The 19,421-nt window shown below is 39.4% G+C and overlaps 1 protein-coding gene across 1 annotated transcript in view; it reads left to right on the plus strand.

Annotated features, from left to right (window-relative positions):
- PTPN5 (protein tyrosine phosphatase non-receptor type 5) overlaps nt 1–18,475 on the plus strand; it is a 39,363-nt gene extending 20,888 nt beyond the window's left edge. Inside the window, exons 8-12 of the mRNA XM_074148909.1 lie at nt 14–151; nt 3,453–3,563; nt 8,376–8,536; nt 12,527–12,640; nt 16,368–18,475. Of these exons, the coding sequence (XP_074005010.1) occupies nt 14–151; nt 3,453–3,563; nt 8,376–8,536; nt 12,527–12,640; nt 16,368–16,461 (618 nt within the window). The 3' untranslated portion in view covers nt 16,462–18,475. The remainder of the gene's footprint in view (nt 1–13; nt 152–3,452; nt 3,564–8,375; nt 8,537–12,526; nt 12,641–16,367) is intronic.
- Nucleotides 18,476–19,421: the final 946 nt, after the last annotated feature.

Raw genomic sequence — 19,421 nt, forward strand, 5'->3', positions numbered from 1 at the left:
GTTTTGTTGGCAGGGCTATGGAGGAGAGGAAAAGGTATATATTGCTACTCAGGGACCGATAGTTAATACTGTCAGTGATTTCTGGAGAATGGTGTGGCAGGAGCGTTCTCCCATCATTGTCATGATTACCAATATAGAAGAGATGAATGAGGTAATGGTGTTACATATAGTCTGTATTTTTATCTGTACTCTAGCAGATATTTTTGGCATAGATGCTAAACCAGTGAACAGAAGTTGGTTCAGTGGCCTGAGCAATCAGAGCCAGCATTAAATTCTTCAGGCTCAGAAAAGATGTGAGCTTCTCTTTCAGATCAGTTTAATGTAAGTCTTCTTTTGCTATCTGACTTAGCCTACTGCTGGTTTTGCCATTTTTCCTCTCCCAGCTGACCTGAAACCTCTCCAAAGCCAGCTCTATTTGGAGACAGTCTTTCAAGTTCTCTCTAAAGGAATCAAAAAACAATAGTACCCCATAACTACTAAGGTTGAATATCTTTAATCAACAGAGTTGGTGCTGCTTTATCTTGCATTTATTTTGATTCAGTGTCTATATCCACAGTTAATTGAGGCTGTCCCTGAATTATGAAAGATGCTAGTTACAATAATGAACAACTAAAGCTGACTTGGATATGGAGGACCTTTTCCTGAATGCTTTTGAATTATTGAAATTAAGATGTTGAAATTTTCTATTCACCCCCTACTTCCAGAAATTAAACTGTGATGGTGTTTCTGCTAATCCACCTAATGTGATTTCTGTTTGCAGTTTAAAATACTGCTGCCCTCCAGCTGTTCATTACTTACATGCTGAAATATTTGCCCCACAGCAGACTTGCAAGAACCATGTGCCTGGGCTTCAGTTCACAGACAGGTAGCTGAGCTTATGTCTGCTGTTATTGACAGTGCAAGACGTGAGAAAGTGGTCTGGGCATGTGTTGGGCTCTGCATCCCCCCTCACCACTGGCAGCAAGGTGTGATGGAGAGATCCAATAGGTGTTTCTTAAGCTGCAGCAGCAGTATTTGTCAAAGCTTGTCTCTGAGAACCCATTAGTGATTTAGGTGAGAGAGTTTCCTTTGGAGAAGAGGCTTTACAGACACTTAGAAGGCCAAGAATGAGTGTACTTCTGTCATACACACGGAGTTATAATGGCTTAACTGCTAGCAGGAAGCTTAGTCCTGTAATTATGCATGTGCACAGACCTTTAGCTTTCCCCAGTTGTGAAGTAAATAAATTTAACTTTGGATTTTAGTGAAAAAAGACATGAACAAGACAGTCGCAGAATTATCATGCTTTGCAAGTTAAAAATGGTCAGTTATTACAGCTGGCTGATTGGATGCATACTGTCAAGGCATTGGTGATGCAAAGTAAAAGTATGTTGCTTATCTAAATGTTTTGTTTGCACGAACATTTTAAACCATCTGAGAGGCAGCACTGAAGTAATAACTTGCTCATTGATCAGAGTTGCCAGTTCATGGCAAATAAGGTACTAAAATGTCATGGCATAATCTACCAGAATCATTTAAGGACTTTGAGGTTTAAAGATGATGCAGAGGAAACACTAGTCCTGAATGACTTTATCTGCTGATCAGTTCTTCCACTATAGTTTTCACAGCAAGAATGTATGACAGGAATGTAAAATAACCTTTATGTCTGAATTTCCTCCTATCCACACCGACCAAGTATTTCACCTGTCATATCAGTTTTGGGAAGCAGTGCACTGTAGTGCTGATGCACTATATAACTGGAGCTTGCTACAGCCTATATACCGTAATAGAGCTGCTGAGTCTTTTCTGATACCTTTTGTGTCAAAAATTAAATGGTGTCAGGAATCTCAGCCATAAATATAGGGTAAGTCCTTTCATGTAAATGTCTACCATATTCATTCCCTTTCTTCCATAACATATATTAATATATGAATAACAGGACTCGGAAGTACCTAGATTCAAACCCAAAACCTTTGTTCAACAATGATGCTAGTTACAGAGGCTTTGCATTCCTCCTCAGTGCAATGACTTTGCTAATGTGAGTATTAAAAGCTCTGTATCTCAGCCCTCTGTCACATCTAATCTGAACTGACAGACAGCCCACAGAAATGAGTGGGCAATCTTACTCCACTCCTTTAAGCAGAGCAACGTCTGTGCTATTGATAGCTGCTAGCGCTCTTGACAATTTTCACAATGGATTCTACAGTTTAAGAGAAGAGGAAGAGAAAATGCAATCTGCGTAAATAATTTTACAGAGACACAGTGGGCCCCATTCCCAGTGGGTTATTAACTGATGCACTATGCAGATGGAACAACACTCATTCTCCCACACAAAAATTTTGACTCAGTAACTTTGCAAGATACTTTTCTGTTGTTGGTCTTTCTCCTGAAGCAAAATGATTTTTGGTGGAGGAGAGCAAAATGATTTAACATGCTTCCTTCAAGATTGTATGCAGCTATGTAAAAGAAGATATTTACAAGTATCATCTTAAGTTGGGTTTGTACAGATTCTTACTCTCCTGTGATAATGAGATGGCTTCTTCCATTACCACAAGGGAGCCTTTTTCTCAGACCCTGCCTTGTTCATGTCATTTCTTGTCCATGAACTAGTTCATGCACCATGTTGAAGTGCTTGTCTCTTCCTTTGCATATTGATTAGTTTAAAGAGAAACTGCATACCAAAACCCACAGCCTTTTTCAGTCGTCCTTCTAGGATAGGAGTGCTTACAAATTCTCACTTATGTCTAGTGTATGAGTACCACAAGGTAGATTTGCAAATGGACTATAGTTTCCCTTCTTCTAATTATCAGGTTGTGCTGGTTGCATCTCTGACTGTTTTTTGGCAAAATCAAATGTAGTACTCTAATAGCTCTCATAGCTATTGCTTCCATTTAGTTCCTTAACTTTGAAAGATTCTCTTTAAAGAGGATTTTGGTACATAATCTAATTCCCAAAACATCCCCAGTCGTGTTCTTTTGTACAAAAACCTATGTAAATTACCATCTTATAAAGGGTCAGTGCTCTCTGAATATAAAAAATAGAAAATATTTATTTTGTGTTTCCATATCAGTGTACACACCACAGAAATATCGGTAATTAACACTAGTTATATTATACTAATCATTATTATCTTAAGAAAGGGATTAATCTAAAAACACAGGCACATGGCCACTGGCTTTTCTAATGAACCTTCAAAATGCATATCATTGCATAAAGATAAATAAGGATGTGTGTATTTAAAAGCATTAGTTAGTCATTACTTGATTTGTGTATTTTTCACGCAATCAGACTATTATGAATGCAGCAAAAATCACTTGAAATGTGGTCCCGGTTTAGAAAGTGAAACTTGCACTTATTATAGAAACAACGTTCATTCATATTCATCTATGCATGTGCTATATCCAATTTCAGAGGAGTAAAAATGAATCTCCCTTGATAGCTGCTTAACTGGATTTATTTTATATTTCACACAGAAATGCACAGAATATTGGCCAGAGGAACAGGTCACCTATGAAGGAATAGAAATCACAGTTAACCAAGTCATACAAGCAGACGATTACCGTTTGAGGCTCATCACCCTAAAGGTAGATCATTCCAACGTACTTACAGTAATGTAGCTGTCTTAACCCTTAAATGGAGATGTTCATGGAGAGTTGTGTAGAAATATTCTGCACAGTCTACTGCTGTATAAATATCACTTTTCATTACTGAAGTCATAATAGCTTTGCCCAGTTCACCAACATACAAAACCATAGAAAAAGTAAAATAAGCAGTCAGAGATTTAGACTGCTTATGTACAAAGCTAACAGGCCAATTGTAATAGTATGGGGTTCACTCAGTGGAAGAAACCAGTGACTCATTCTGTTCCTTTGTCTTCTGTGTTGACTGGTCATTTCGAGTGACATGTTAGCTCATGCGTAGTTTCTTACCAGCCTTTGCAAGTCAGACAGCACTGATGGAATAACCTGCTAAACTCTGTGATGATGTTCTGTAGAATTCAAAGGCTTGTTTATTCTTCCAGCCATGGACTTACAACAAGGGTTACTGATTACTAACAGGGAACTTTTACCTGCGTGGCATCTTGCATATTTTGTAGTATGGGAAAACCCCTAAGAAATATTTAGGTTGTGCTTCTTATCTTTTTACGATCGTTATTAGGATGCTGTCAGATTACTGGGTACTCACCAGCTGTTTATACCTAAGATGACTTGTACTGCTAACAAGAAGTGAGGGGGTTGAGAACTGAGCAAAAGGCTTTTTAATTTTGCTTACCTGTTTTCAGTTTCTCTCAGCAGTAGGAGTACTTGTCTGCTTGGCACTTGTCAGTGGTGCGGTGGCACCGCTTCTGTTCACCATGGCTGAACACCTTTTAACAGGTACCATGCTAATCTATTCTTTGAGCGATTTGGCTGACCCAACTTGGAAGGTGCTTTAAGGGATCGTTCCATTCCAAGACACTAAAAATCTTGGTGACCTTTAAAAGCACTTTCACCACAGCATTCTCCATGTTTACATTTCTAAACATTAGTATCTTTCCAACTGTGTATGTAGTTTTACATACCAGTAACCATTCTATCATCTTGTGGATGGAGAGTTTAAACACAGGTTTAATTTTTTAAGTACTTAGATGCTACTTAAAGTACCAGCATCCTATTTTACAATTGTTTTCATTGCTAGGTTCTAGAAGCTCAAGCTACATGTTTTAATAAGAACAGTTTATTTACATTAACTTTATACTTCTTTCATCTACCTGATCTACCCCTGACCTCTGTATAACACAACAATTTCTTTCCAAACTGAAAAAACTCCTCTTATCCAACCAGTTTCAAGTCTCTTTAGGCATATGCTAATAGGCAAAAAGCCAGCATATGAAATCCTGTGCCTGGATTGAGAGTGTGGAAAGTCTGTCACTCATGCTTTTGGCAAAGGTGGCAAAGAAGAAAATCACGCTTCCTGACGAGTGGGAAATAAAGAATATTTACAAGTATGTTGCAGACTTGCAGAGGTCTTAAATAGAATTTATCTAAAACACTACAGTGCGGCAGCAAGAATAAACATAGATTAATTCTGATGGAATGCTGATATCTAACAGAATCAGTCACTTTTTAGTTATGGTGACAAGACAAAATTTCCTCAATAAAAAACTACACTGAGTTTTTCATAGTTGTTTTAAATAGTTAAATACAACATTTTAATACTAGTATTGCAAATCTTTTTTTCAGCTTGACATTAACTTTAGAGATTTAGATTGAAATGTTCTTCCCTACACCCCTTTACCCCCAAAAAGACCCAAACATCACTTCCCTTCTATATTTCTGGAAGGAAACTTAATTCTTTTCCTGGGGAAGGATCATTCAAATTCTTCTCAGGAAGGTAATAGCCAGTTCCATTTTCAGATGGAATTGCAAGGGAGTGGTTTTTAGTATCAGTATTGCAGTAGCATATCCAAAACCCAATATCACTTTAATAGCTGTTGCACAAAACAAAGAAACAGTCCTGAAGATCTTATATATACAACAATTCAAGTGTAATAAGCCATACTCCCATATCACAAATATCTTTCAAGCTAATACTCATCCCTGTAGAATGTTTTCTTCCAACAGCAACCTCATAGGTTTTTCCCAAATTCTCTTGTCCCTGCTCAGTTCTTCCTTAGGTGAAGCTCTTCATGTTAGAGAAGAAGCTTCAGAATTTCGAGTTAGGATATATGAATATATCTTTTCTGTATATATAACCATGTATCCCGCAGTGGAAAAAAAACCCAACAGCCAGCAAACTGAAAGCTAGATTGTCGGGGCTGGCATATCCAGTAGGTTCAGACACTAACAGAAAGAAAAAAAAGAATGGCTAGGGTGGCAGAGTACAGCAAAGTCATAAGGAGAGAAGTATAGATACCACACATTTTTCCCAATAATAGCCAAGACAGACAAGTGCTTTCGTCTCACAAATGATGCGAAAGCCTTTATTGCATATACACATCTCCAAGGATGTAGTTCCTTCCCTACTCAAATGATTTGATCATTAGACTATTTTCTTTAAGCTCATGCTCGTTTGTTTTTCAGTTAAACAGTGCTTTTGTTTTCAGTACTAGTGGGGCAGTGACTCTTTCCTCCCACCCTCAAATATCAGGAATTAACTGCTGAGTTCTAGAACGGAAATAAAGTTTCAATTTGTCAGGTTACCGTTGCCTACTAGAGCTGTACATTTGTCATTTAATAGCAATAGTGGAGTAGTGGCTTTGGACTATATGTATGTTAAAAGACATGGTAGTGAAAACTAGAGAAATGAAGTGAAAATTTGACTCCTGTTTTCCCTTAAACAGGGAGTGGTCAGAAATATATGATACCACTACGAGCAATGTACAATTACTGCATGTGTTACAGGGTGGATTGTCATACTTTACTCAGAATAGGGGACTGGAATGGGCAAACTTTAGGAATTTAGAAAGTGCTCAGGCAATAGAGCTAGGCTTGTTTTCCTTTCTCAAAGGAGCCTGCCAGTGTCTAGCCACTGATTCATGATCTCAGATAAAGCATGTATGATGGTAGCCTTCAAACCATCAATTAAATCATGCTTCTTCCTACTTGTTCCCAAGTCTTCTCCGTCTCAAGGAAGCACCAATAGAGAATGTTTTGTTCAAGTCAAACCAGAAGTGTATGGAACTGCAGAAGTTGGGGTTCTCTAAGCAGAAGCATAAAACTGGTAACAGTGTAGTCAAAACTAAGGACATCCAGAGTTCATCGTTTGTACTTTGACTCTCTTTCTGTCCAATGAGTGACTTTATATAGTGATTCATGTTTTTCTTCAGATAACTTTTACTTTTCTCTGAGTATTATTGACAACATTTTTATTATAGTTTTTCACAACCCACTTAAGAATCCAGTGTTCATAACTTCTGTTGCTCACACATAGTCACACATTCAAAAGCAACTGTGTATGTTCATGTTTCACAGCAGTGTTGAAATTTGATCAGATTTACTGTAGCGAGCTCAAGTACTATTCATGACAACTAATTATGCTCTCTTAACCAGAGTATCTTCTTGTCAGAGCAAATAACCTAAAGCCAGGCTCTGTGCTACAATAGTAAGACTCTTTTCCTAAACTGAGCTAAACATACCCTTAAGGTTCCTGTGACTGTGCTTCAATGATCACTTTAAACTCAGTATAAGCTGGAACATCAAGTGAAAGAAGCCCAGCCTCCCTTTGTCCAGCTCTTTTGTTCTTACCCTTGTGACATCTCTCATGTGCCCACACAAGCATTTGTGTGACTGTGTGATAAGCAAAAGGGGGAAACTGATCTATCCATCTGAAAATTAATCCAGCATGAGAAAGAAAAAAGATTTAACTATATCACATTCCCAATCTGTTTCACTGCGAAGCTATGCAAAAGCTTTGTCAACCAAAGAGAAGGATGGAACAGCCCCAGACCACTTTTAACATCCCATGACTGACAGTCATAGGGACTTAGGAGTATAGATGACAAAAACTATTTCCAGACTTTTGTGCCTGGTTCTTTAGAAAGAGACAAATTAATTCTCTTTTCCCTCCCCTTTTATAACTTGGCAAGCCATCTGTTTAAGGGGAAGGTTGTGGAAGCTAACACTTCTGTTCCTGGACCTTTCGAAGATATTTGCTTAGCCTTATGCCAGCTGGCTTCTGTAATGACTGAAAGGTTCCCTGAGCTCCATGTTACTATTTGGCACCTTTAGAAATCAGGAAGAAGGATGTCACTTTGAACACACAAAATCAGAAGCATGTGGTGCTACTTGACACTCAGAAAAGGTAATAGCAGATTTGCTGTATTTATAGCCATGCTGAGACAGAGAGAGAATTATAATTTGTGTCTCAAAAAGCCCTGGACTGCAGCTAGATACAATTCCCACCTTCCGTAGTGTCTCTGAAATTCTCACCGTGTCTAAGAGAAGAGTAGAATTGACAGGAAACTGATGAGAGTCTGTCTGTCAGAAAAGATAGAAAAAAAAGCTCCCATCTCTCTCCCTCATCTATCTATCTAGCTATCAGAGACAGAGATAAGGCTTCTGGCTCTCTGTCTGTCAAATACGTTATGAAAGCAATTATGTCACAAGCACAGTTCTGGCTTTGCTGAGTGAATCTGTCAAGAGGGAGCAGACTGCCTGGAGTGTTTCGCACACAGCTCTTGGCACTAAAAGAGCAGCATACTTTTTTTTTTTTTTTTTTTAAGGCAGTTTACTGAAGTGCAGGCGTGATATTTGAAATCCAGATTTCTGTGTTGTATGGCTTGCCATTTGCATCTCCTGTTCCGTTTAGCATTGATTTACTCATCTCATTCTTAAAGGGAAGTCCAGGTTTCACTATCAATTTGCAACCAGAAGTTCTTTTAAAACTTTGTGGTGTTTGTCTTAACTGGATTGTAGAAAGGAGAAGAAGTAAGAAACCTGAAACATTACTGGTACACATCTTGGCCAGACCAGAAGACACCAGATCAAGCCCCGCCTCTGTTACAGCTAGTACTGGAAGTGGAAGAGGCAATGCAGAGTGCAGAAGAGAAGAATGCCCCAGTGATTGTTCACTGCAGGTAAATAAATGTTGTATCTGTCTTCTAAGAGCCGCTTTGCATACAGCGGCATAGTGCAGATACTGTCATGTTAACCATCAGTCAGACGTGGGGGAGATCTTGCCTAACTGCTTCTGAAATATGCTTGGAACTTTTAAAACTTAATGACAGTAATTTTCTATTACTAACTGTTACATTCAGATACAGACTGAACTGAACACAGAAGCTGGCAGTGGCTCAGTTACAAGTACCAACAGTTCTCATTTTATTTGCCTTACTGGTTACACACGCCAGGGCCGGGTTACCAAAAATGAACATAGTCTGAGTGAAACTGACTAGGGAGACGCAAGCAAGCAGAACATTCAACTTCAAGCCTCGAACCCCCCTGCTTTGTAGATTCCTTCTTTGATTTTTAAAAATCTTCATTATGCCAAAGACAATAGTTTAAGTGTAATACATAAAACAAAGTGGCAAAGCTGATTGAGCAAGTACTAATCAACAGACAGGAACTAAATGCAATTGATAGTAAAACTGAAATATCCATGGAAAGCCCCTGGCAAAGATGAAAACTTCTTATATGGAAGAAGCAAAATCCTTACAGTGGTTTGAAGCCTGATGAGAAAATGGTAATTATCAATCACAGAGCAGAAAAAATAGATTAAGATAGGTACTTCTGTTTTCAGAAATAAGTAGGATTATGTACTTATCACTCATAGACATGATGAAGTACATTCTTTTGCGCTGCTAACTAGGGAATGTGTTAAGCAACACTACTAACTATTATTAAATCAACTCTACTGGATGATTTTCACTCAAGAGTGTTTAAAAAAATTGGTCCACAGGCTCTAAATCATTAAAGTTCAGTATAGCTGAGTTCTAGTTCTTGGAAAATTTGAGAAGTTCCAGAGGTCTAAAAGCATGTCCTGTTTTGGCAGTGTTAAGAAAAGTTAAATGTGATTACTTGAAAACTACAAGTCAGTTCTCAAAACAATTATTCCAGGTAAATAGCGGAAAGCCTGATAAGCAATGCAGTAATCTTGCCAGGGTAATCTTGCATAATTTTGGTGAAGTACATTTTGCCAAATTGATCTTTGGGATTTTTGTAAGGAATTTTACCTAGTTTTGCATAACATTTTCTAGGAAATGGCAGATGGTTGCTATCCAGAAGCTGTAGTAAGTGAGGTATTATCATACAATGGGAGTGGTTTTAAAGAGACTCTTGGCATGAATGGCAGGTAGCCTAGTGTCATTAAAGATCCACCTATAAGCTAATGTGGAGTAATCACTGGTAATGTGTGGTTGTGGGTGTTTGTTTTGGTTTGGTTTTGGTGTTTCGTGTTCTGGGATTTTTTGGGTTTTGTTTGGGTTTTTTTGGGGTTTTTTTTTTTGGTGTGGGTGTTTTGTTTTTTTTTTTGTTGGTTGGACTCGATGATCTCAAAGGTCCCATCCAACCAAAAATATTCTGTGATTCTGTGAAAATGTTCGTATGATGCCACATATCCAGTTTTTCTGCCGGTGTTTTAAAACAGATTTTGACAAATTGAAGAGAGTTCAGAGAAAAATAACAAATGGTTTGTAAAAAGGTTCCCTTTGCTCTTGGAAATCTGTGACTTTCCAAGAGCTCCATGAAGTATTACGGTATTTGCTGCAGGTAAAGATTCTGGTTACCATGTCACTCTTTGCGTACTTGTTTTGTCCTCTTGTATGGTGTCATCCCCACGACACAGTAATAATCGGGGTAGAAATGGAGTATTTTCATATGAATTAACTGCTAAGAGACATGGTGATAGGTTTATGAAGTATTTTATGTGATAACTGTGGACCAGAGCCCTTTCAGATTATTATCAGTTGCAGTCGTATTATATGAAGAAGGAATTTAATACATTGCCTCTATTTGAGAGTGGTATATGCAGCAAGCTGTTAGTCAAGGCCTGTGTTATGCTGAGCACAGTAGCTCCTTTAGCCTTTGTGGAAGTTCCTCAGTAGTACATAAGCACTGTGGTTTTGGCCTTCAGTGATGTAAAATAAAGCACCTTTAAGAAAAATAGATACAAACCTAATAATGAAGTTATTAGAATCATAGAACTATAGAATAGTTTGGGTTGGAAGGGACCTTTAAAGGTCATCTAATCCAAACCACCCTGCAAAGAGCAGAGACATCTTCAACTAGATCAAGTTGCTCAAAGCCTCGTCCAGCCTGAACTTGACTATTTCCAGGGATGGGGCATCTACCACCGCTCTGGGCAACCTGTTCCAGTGTTTCACCACTCTCAGCATAGGACATTTCTTCCATGTATCTCATCTGAATCTACCCTCTTTCAGTTTAAAACTGTTACTCCCTGTCATATCGCTACAGGCCCTACTAATAAGTCTGTCCCCATCTTTCTTATAAGCCCCCTTTAAGTATTGAAAGGCTGCAATAAAGTCTCTCTGTAGCCTTCTATTCTCCAGGCTGAATAACCCAAACTCCCTCATCCTGTCTTCATAGGAGAGGTGTTCCAGCCCTCTGATCATTTTTGTAGCTCTGTTTTTAAAAGCAGCATCATGTTAAAGACAGGCTAGTGATCCTGTGGATAATGCTCCACTCTTGGGCAGCCTTGGAAGGATTATGACTTTGTCTCAGCCACTGAGAATACTGCAGCTTGTCCTGGGACAAGTGCTGTTTCATTGCTGTTTGCTTTATCTAAAAATTTGTGTCCTTCACTCCCTTTGCAAAACACACTGAGGTCTATGAATGGGAAACAGTATACAAGAGCTGTGTACTGGGAGCTTTTTGGTTATGACGTAAATTGGAAAACGAAGGGCTTTTTTTTTAACTATTGATAAACATCCATATGCAGCAAAGGGTCCTATGAAACACTGAAATACTTGAAGTATTGATGAACAAACTAGATATAGTAAAGAAAACAGAAGTCAGGGCATGAGGTACAAAGAGTTTCAGGGACAAAAATTTTAAGTCAGGTAGGCACTTCTGTCACAATTATTTGAAGACTGAGATGAGTTCTTAGTGTGTAAAGATCATCCCCCAAACTTTCATTGAGTTGCCTTGATCATTCTGTAATAGAAGTTAAAACAATTCTAATGTAGCTGTTTCCTTAACAAGCATAAATGCAGAGTGAAAAACCTGTCCATACAGTCAAAGAAACAGTATTAGGACTTTGCAAGCAGCAGCTAACTGCAAACTCCGTTGTTGCTTATACATTTGTTGCCAGTGTTTTTGTATTATGACTTTAGCGCAATTTAAATGGAAGCAGGATTTCTTGCAGTTGTGTCAAGTAATTTTCCTGAGGATGCTCCCTTAATTATTTAATGCATAAGAAGGGCTGTCAGCTTTTACTGCTAGCTTTTTATTAGGTGATAAGAAGAATTCACAGCTTTGATAGCACTATGCCTTTGAGAATAAAATCTATTCTGGTCATTAAGTAAGGACTGAATCAGATACAAAGATGTTCAGGAAAGACAAAGAAATTTCTTGACTAGTGAGTTTGCTGTATCCTGCACAGATTCAGAGAATTACTATATTGCAGATCTGATCAGCAAATGGCAATACACTTCCACATTGCTGTTGGCTCTAATTCTTTAAGCAAGGGGGTTGGTTTTGTTTTGCTTTTTACTGTGCCTGTGAATGAAAATAGCTTTCGAAGAAGCTATTAGGATTAAGAATCTCAAAGCAAAAATTGCCTTCAAAGCAAGTCTAACTAAGAAATACTGTTTAACTGCTTGTTTTCAATGGTTCAATGATATATTGGGTCAAACTGTACCCAACAGTCCTTTTTCAGTACTGTATGTGCCACGTCCATCCTTTGAGCAGCTCACAATTATGTTGTCCTATTGAAGTTAGTATCTTTTCCTAGTTACGGGTTTATATTCGCAAGCACCCACCTGGCAAAGGTTGGAGGGAGCAAAGGGATAATGGGGTTTGATTGCTGGTTTAATGGCACTCATTTAATGGGAAAGTTGCAAAGCCATTTTAACATCTCCACTGCCTCTCTCTGCTTTTCCATCCCTTAGTGCAGGCATCGGGAGGACTGGCTGCTTTATTGCAACTAGTGTCTGTTGTAAACAGCTGAAGAGCGAGGGCATAGTTGACATACTGCGAACAGCCTGCCAGTTGCGGTTAGACAGGTAAGAAAGCCTGTTTCCTTTCTGGGGGAAAAAAAAAAAAGCGATGGTAATTTTCCCCTTTACTTAAGGAGAAATAAATGAGAACAGGATAGGAACGAAGACAAATGGAGGCCAAGAAAAAACATTCCTGGAAGGAAGTTATCCTGTTCTAAGTAGTTTTGACTGCTTAATTAGCAGCCCCAGAACTGAGCTAGATTCATAGCAGGCATCAAAATCCGTGCAGCTGCACAGCTCAGTGCAGCAAGGGATGAGCTTTCACCAACTGAGGAGTTGCCCCCATATTCTTACAGAAGCAAAGCCTCAAAGGTCTGCTGTACTTAAGTTCAGAGCCACAGATCAGCACTTTGCTCCCAGGAGGAGTAAAGAAAGCCAGCCTTACATAGTTGGAGCTGTGAGCACTGTTGGGTCTGCTTGGGACTTTGTGGGGAGAGGGAGAGTATGCACTGTCTGGAGTGTTTGCAGATGTATGGGAGGAGCTGTGAAAATATCCAGAAATTCAATGGTTTCCAGTTAAGCATTTCTTAACACACCACCTTGAGTTTGATTATGAAGTAAACAGACTTGAATTTTGCATTAGAGATGTTATTTTTCCTCTCCCACTGGTTTCAAGTGCCATCAAAACATGTCTCAGCGCTCTCTCTAATGATAATGATAAATGTAGTCAGGGGAAGAGATGTCACGAAAAACATACCAAAGATTTTTCTGAGGAAAAAAAAAGAACCTCAACCTCACTCTGAACTTTATTTCTGAGGAGAAATTATGCTCCGTGGGAGGCAGAAAATTAAATGCTTGCTGCCCTGCTGAGGCTCTGATAGACAGGGACCTGCAGGGGCTCGGAGGTTTGGCTATTTCAGTGGATTTCAGGCCGGACAAGGAAAGGCTTCTTGAGAAAAAGAAAACCAGAATATGAGTAGTGAGTGCTGATTATCTATGGCCCAGTTGAAATATCTGGCTGGATCTGAAATATCTTGTCTCTGTGACTAATGTTACACAGGAAAATAGCCATACAAATGAAGGTTGAAAATGCCGGCTTACAAATATGCTTGATACAGGCCAATTAAAAATACTAGCTTTGCAGAAAGAGGGGAACAGGCAGTCATTTGCAGAGGCTGGAGAACGGAGACTACACTTAAAGGATGCCGTGGAGGAAAAGAAAGCTGCCATGTACCTCTCAGGGGTGGGATGGGATAAGAAAAGTCCACTTAAATGTCATAGGAGAAAATACTCAAGACGGAAAGCAGTCAAATCACCGTCCCTGCTACAGAAGAGCATGGTTTCTTCAAGGTGTGAAAAATGGGTCTCATGGTCTCTTGGAAGTCCTGCTGCCATCCACTGTTACTGTCACTAAAGTCTCACAAAAGCTCAATGTGACTTCAAAAGCAGCATAAGAGGATGGGACAGTGTCCAAGCATGTTATAGGAAGGAAGACCCTTTCTATCTCCTCTTCCTGCCTGACAATTACTGCTAGAGAAAATAGGGTGAATGGGAAGGAGTCACCAGGGACTTAGGGAAAGAGGGTTGGATGCAGGCCAGAGCACACAGGAATGCACCTCACTGCTTCACAGCAGTAGAGGGGTTGACATTAGCCCTGAGAACCACCTTTGAGGCTGCTGTGGGAATGAGTGAAGGGGACAAATGTTTCTTTCCCTTCATTCCCTTACAGATCCCTTGGAAGAATTTTGTCCATTGGGCTTTGCACCAGTGGCCAACAGTTGGTCCTAAAATAACCTAGTATGACTAAGGAGAGGAAGTGATCATTCCTGCGTCCTTCCCATGGTACTGAGAGACATTTGCTGTCATTTCCCACAATTCAACTAAGAATTGAAAGGTTTCTGTGGCAAATAGGGTGAAAACATAATTTCTCTATTCTATGCCAAAGCCTGGACAGCAAGCACATGTCATGGTATGCATGTGTGTGGGAAGGGGAGGAAGCCACTGCATAGCAGGGAACCAGATAAAAAAGGAAAATAATTTCCTGTGGTTTGAAACTTGATGGCCACCCTGGTGCTTCTGTTGCTATAACTTCAGGGTGCAACCTCACTGTTAATGGAATTGCATGGGGAGTAATTGCCAGATATGACTAAAGTTCCTTGTGTGTCATGAACTGACATAAATATATTTCAGTGCTGGGTGCAGCACAGAAGGGCTCAATAGGCCTGTATTGAGTAGAGCAGATAGGGAGGAGATGCTCAGCTAGGAAATAGGGGTTGTTTGGTTTTTTTTTAGAAATGCACCGTGTGTTTCCCACCTTTGCTTATTGATGAGAAGTTGAAGCATGAGTCCTTGTCCATCCCTGCTCATTGTTAAGTGTTATTTCAAACAGTCACTTAACAAAATGATTGCAAGAGGCTGAAGGAGGAGGTTGTCTTGCCCACTCATCTACCTCTTACTCGTATGGCTACTGTGTGATCTACAAATGTTAGGCTGAACTCCGTAGAAGAGGGCAGTCCCCAAGGAGGGTGCTAGCAGTCTGCTATCTATTTGGCTTAGAGGAAGCAACTTCTCATTAATTTCCTCCGGTGGAGATTTCTGAGGGACTGCACCACATACTGTCTTCCTTAGACTGACACAGTCTGGTTGGTGCTGGCCACCCATGGGTTCCTGTGTTCCTCAACACCGCTTGTCATTTCAGCCACCTTTTGGCACTGGGTTCCCGGGATCTGTGGACCAGCACCAATGCTGGCACAATTCTGCATACACCTTCTTTGAATTTGAGCCAGAGGGTTTAATTATTTTCATAATGGATTATCAAGAGATCATATCACTGTTGTTGAGGTACTCTTAGCAGAATTTTAAGTGTTAGTAAAATCTGCTTAAAATGAACAGCTTTATTCTTGTTCTTTCTGTTCACTTCTGTCTCCCACTGTAGTACTCATGTGTTGATTAATATGCTACTTGCAAAAATACACAAGCTAATGATACATGGAAAAGCAAACTGTTTCTTCTCCCACTTGCATTTCCTTTCAGGTTTGCAGTTTTAAAGAGAACAGCAAAGGCTGAAATAAAAGCTGAACCAAAACAGATTTCTGTGCTGGGAGTCTCACTGATCAAGGTGTACATGGCAGTCAATTCAGTTACAAATCTCAGTTGTCCTTTTTTAAAAGTTCCATTGTCTGTTCCAAACTCCTGCTCGACATCCCCTAGTTCTCTGGTGAACTTGCCAAAAGCACAGTGTGGGGTGGCATGGAGGGAAGAGCCCTCATTCCAGAATGGGGAAGTTGTGTGCTACATCAGTTGTCTGGGCTGGCCTGGCTTGGCCCCCTATAGTCCTGAATTCAGTCCCTAGTGCAGCTGTGAAGTCTTGGATAGGCCACTTCCCCTTTTTATTCCCCCTGCTCCCATTTGTCCGTCTAGAGCTTTGGGTAGGGGGTTGCTTTTCATGGTGTTTAAAATGGTGCTTGGAGTATAGGTGCTCCAGTAATATGAATGTAAATGGTGATAGTGTTGCCTTACTGGAGGAGGGCCTCTGTCTCAGAAAAGTGAAGCTAAAGGCTATTCCTGTTCTGACTACCTTCTATTCCTTGGTTAGCAGAGACTTTCAAAATGGATCTTGAGGTCAGACTGCAAGCTGGTTGTAATCAATGAGTACTTTTCGCTTGTTTCGAGAAGCTTTGGAATAGACCTTTTGTGTGTAACATCAGCCTCATGTTAGCTATGCCATTTCCTCATGTTATTTGCATGTAATGAGACTGTTGTTTCCCCTCCCCTTTTTTTCTTTCCTTTTCAGGGGAGGAATGATCCAGACTTGTGAACAGTATCAATTTGTCCATCATGTCATGAGCTTGTACGGAAAACAGCTTTCTAGAGCAGCAGAAGAATAACTGTTCATGATATTCCTAAAGGCTAAAACCAAGAGAACTTCTGACTGCATTCATATATATTTCAGATCTGTTAAGAGACACACGGTAACCTGGTTGTCTTAGCTGGAAGGAAAGATATATTATTTTACTTTGATATTGCTTTTATGCTCTTGTTTGCATTGACATTTAAGAGCTGAGGTAGGCCTTGTCTTAGACATGTGTGACAGGACATAATCTTCACCAAAAAAGGCTTATTTATACTGTAAATAAGAATAGTAGCTTCATTTGTTACAAAAGCAAGGAAAAAAATCATAAAAAAATCCACTGTCTTCAGTTTGCTATTTTTAAAAAATCATCGCTAATATATCCAAATACAGTGTGAAACTTTCTGAATTGTCATGCTGAAATGTGCTGTATGTTGACTAAGCTTGGAAGTAACTTTTTGCCTCTTTCTGATTGTTTTTACATATAAAATTACCGAATACTGTGTATATCGTAAACTTTCTGAGCCTCTGCGTTGAAAGATTCAAGTAGATTCACATTGAAATGATGTTTTGCACATCATGTTCGCTTGTTTATTTTTTCTAAAGCAGTCCACCATCAGTCTTATCAGAACTAAGGGGAAAAAATATTGCAATGGTTTGAGTCAAATTCTTACCTCCGATTCTTACCAGCACTGTACCCCAGTATCCTGACAGCTAGGTGAATCTGAGGTGAATAGTAGGAGTTAATCTGAACATAAATTCTTTACACTTTGCCTTTTCTTTGTCAACATTTTGGCATCTCAGTCTGTAATCAGATTTTATTTTTGCACAGCTTTTCTTTTTATGTAATCAAACCGCAATCCGAATATAATTTCCCCTAAAATTTGAGGTTTGAAATCAGGTGAGGAATTTTGTGGTTAAATTAATCTTTATTTTAAAAGTAATAGTAAAGTGACTTGTATTCTATGAATTTAAACTTGTTTCAAAGCTTTGAGGATGACCGGGTGCTCAGTGCTCATTAAAATTAACACAAATCCTTTAGGCAGCTTTTAAAAAAAAAATCAGTCTGAATGTGTTGGCTGCTTTTTGATAAATTTGCCCTGAAACCAAATTTAGACAATCATTATCCTATTCTAATCACTAGTCCAGGCAGCTGTGTTTCCTTTTCAATAGTACAGACTGCTGTCCATGCTTTTCTTTTTAAACCTCAGTCAGGCTGTGAAGACTGTACTTTATGTTTAATGCTTAGAGGTAAGGACACGTTTAAGTGCTTTATTGAGCAGAGAAGAATGAAGGTACACAGGACCGTTAACATAAAAGATGAGTGTTTTGTGAATAGAAGCTGTACTACTAAAAATATTTTTGCTTCTCTTTATTTGTAACGATAACCAAAACCCACCACTTTTATTAGTGCAGGAGATTCTGAGAATTTACTGCACTTCCTAATCAGGAGAAGGTAAAGCAGCTCTCAGAACAATAAGGGCTGATCCCGCTCCCACTGAGGTTTTGCCATTGACGTCAGTAGGGGCAGGGTGTAGGGCCTGAAATGTTATGCCTACAACTTCATCACTGTGGGGAGAGTTTCCCAATATTTCAGTACACATCCTTTGTGTTTATTCTGTGTCCATGAACCTGTAAAAATCCTGTCAGCAGGGTTTGCATGAATGTGTGGCAAAATGTGTTATCTTTAAACCACTTGATTTTATTGCTGTATTTAAAATATTTCCTTCAGTGAGAAGCTAGCAGGAAGAACTGGCATTCTTTTTAAAAATACTGGTGGTAGTCATTAAATAGAGCAATAAACTTAAGCTTTTGAGCATAACATGACTTTTAGTTTTATGTAAACCTTGCTAGCGATATTCTTCCCATTGCTACGGATTCTTTCAAAGGGGTAACACTATTCCATCTAAGCACTCCTTAGAAATAACAAAAGCGCCACTATGTTCTGAATAACATTGTAAGTGGAACTCCCTATAAATGATGTTTTCAACTGTCCAGTGCCCTTCAGTGTCAAAACTGACTTAGTGAATAAAATTACTTGTTCTGTCATCAGCTTCCTGTGCATCTGCTAAAGAATATTTGTTGATGATTGATAGGCGTGTGCATATAGGAGTGAAGTTCAGTGTTGCTTCCTGTACAAGGAGACTTTCTAGAGGACAAATGCTTTATGGCAAACAAGGTATAAAGGACTCTAAGATACTGACTGTGAGGTCCTTGTGCAGATCCTCAGCAGGTATTAGTTGACAGTGCTTGAGTAGAAGTGAACGATTTATACTGATGAAGGAAGTCTAGCCTGCTGTCCACTCCCGTTATACATATGTGGAATGTCCTGAGAAGGTGGTGACAGTTAAAATCAGGCTGCTTTGCATCAATGCGCTAGTACAAAGCAAACATCAGCCTAGTTGCACAGTCTGCTTATGAGGGCTGCACTGCTGCCATCTCATACCAGGCAAGAGCATGCCACTTATGCCACTTGGTCAGGATCAAAATATTCAAATACCTCTTGAGGCGTTATTTTATCTAACAGATTTGGAGCTAATCCTCCTATTTATTCTTTGACCTTACCATAACTAACATATTTATCTTTTTTTAAATACCATTTGAGACCTGAAGGACCTTATATCAGCTGTTCTGATCTCTTCTGACAGCAGAGGTAGTCCTAAGAAGTGCATAGGATTAGCAGAAAGAGCTCTGGCCTTGCAGAAGCACTTGAGATGAGTGGGGCTTCTGGTTCTGTAATCGGATTTGAAACTGAGCTTTCACTAGGAACTAAGCTAAGCTATGTGTCTTACTACACTTCTCGTTTTACTGGGCAGTCTTTCTGTATTAAAAGAAAATTCTTCACACTTCATCCACTCCCTCCAGCTCACTGCCCAGGCCTCTTTGTACCAGAGACTACAGCGTTATTACCTACAACACAGTAGTTCCCCGGAGGACTGAATTCCTTTCTTCAGGTTGGTTAGCATATAACAAATCTGAGATTATTTTATTTAGAAC

The sequence above is a fragment of the Numenius arquata genome, chromosome 6 (assembly GCF_964106895.1).
Source record: "Numenius arquata chromosome 6, bNumArq3.hap1.1, whole genome shotgun sequence".
Lineage (NCBI taxonomy): Eukaryota > Metazoa > Chordata > Aves > Charadriiformes > Scolopacidae > Numenius > Numenius arquata.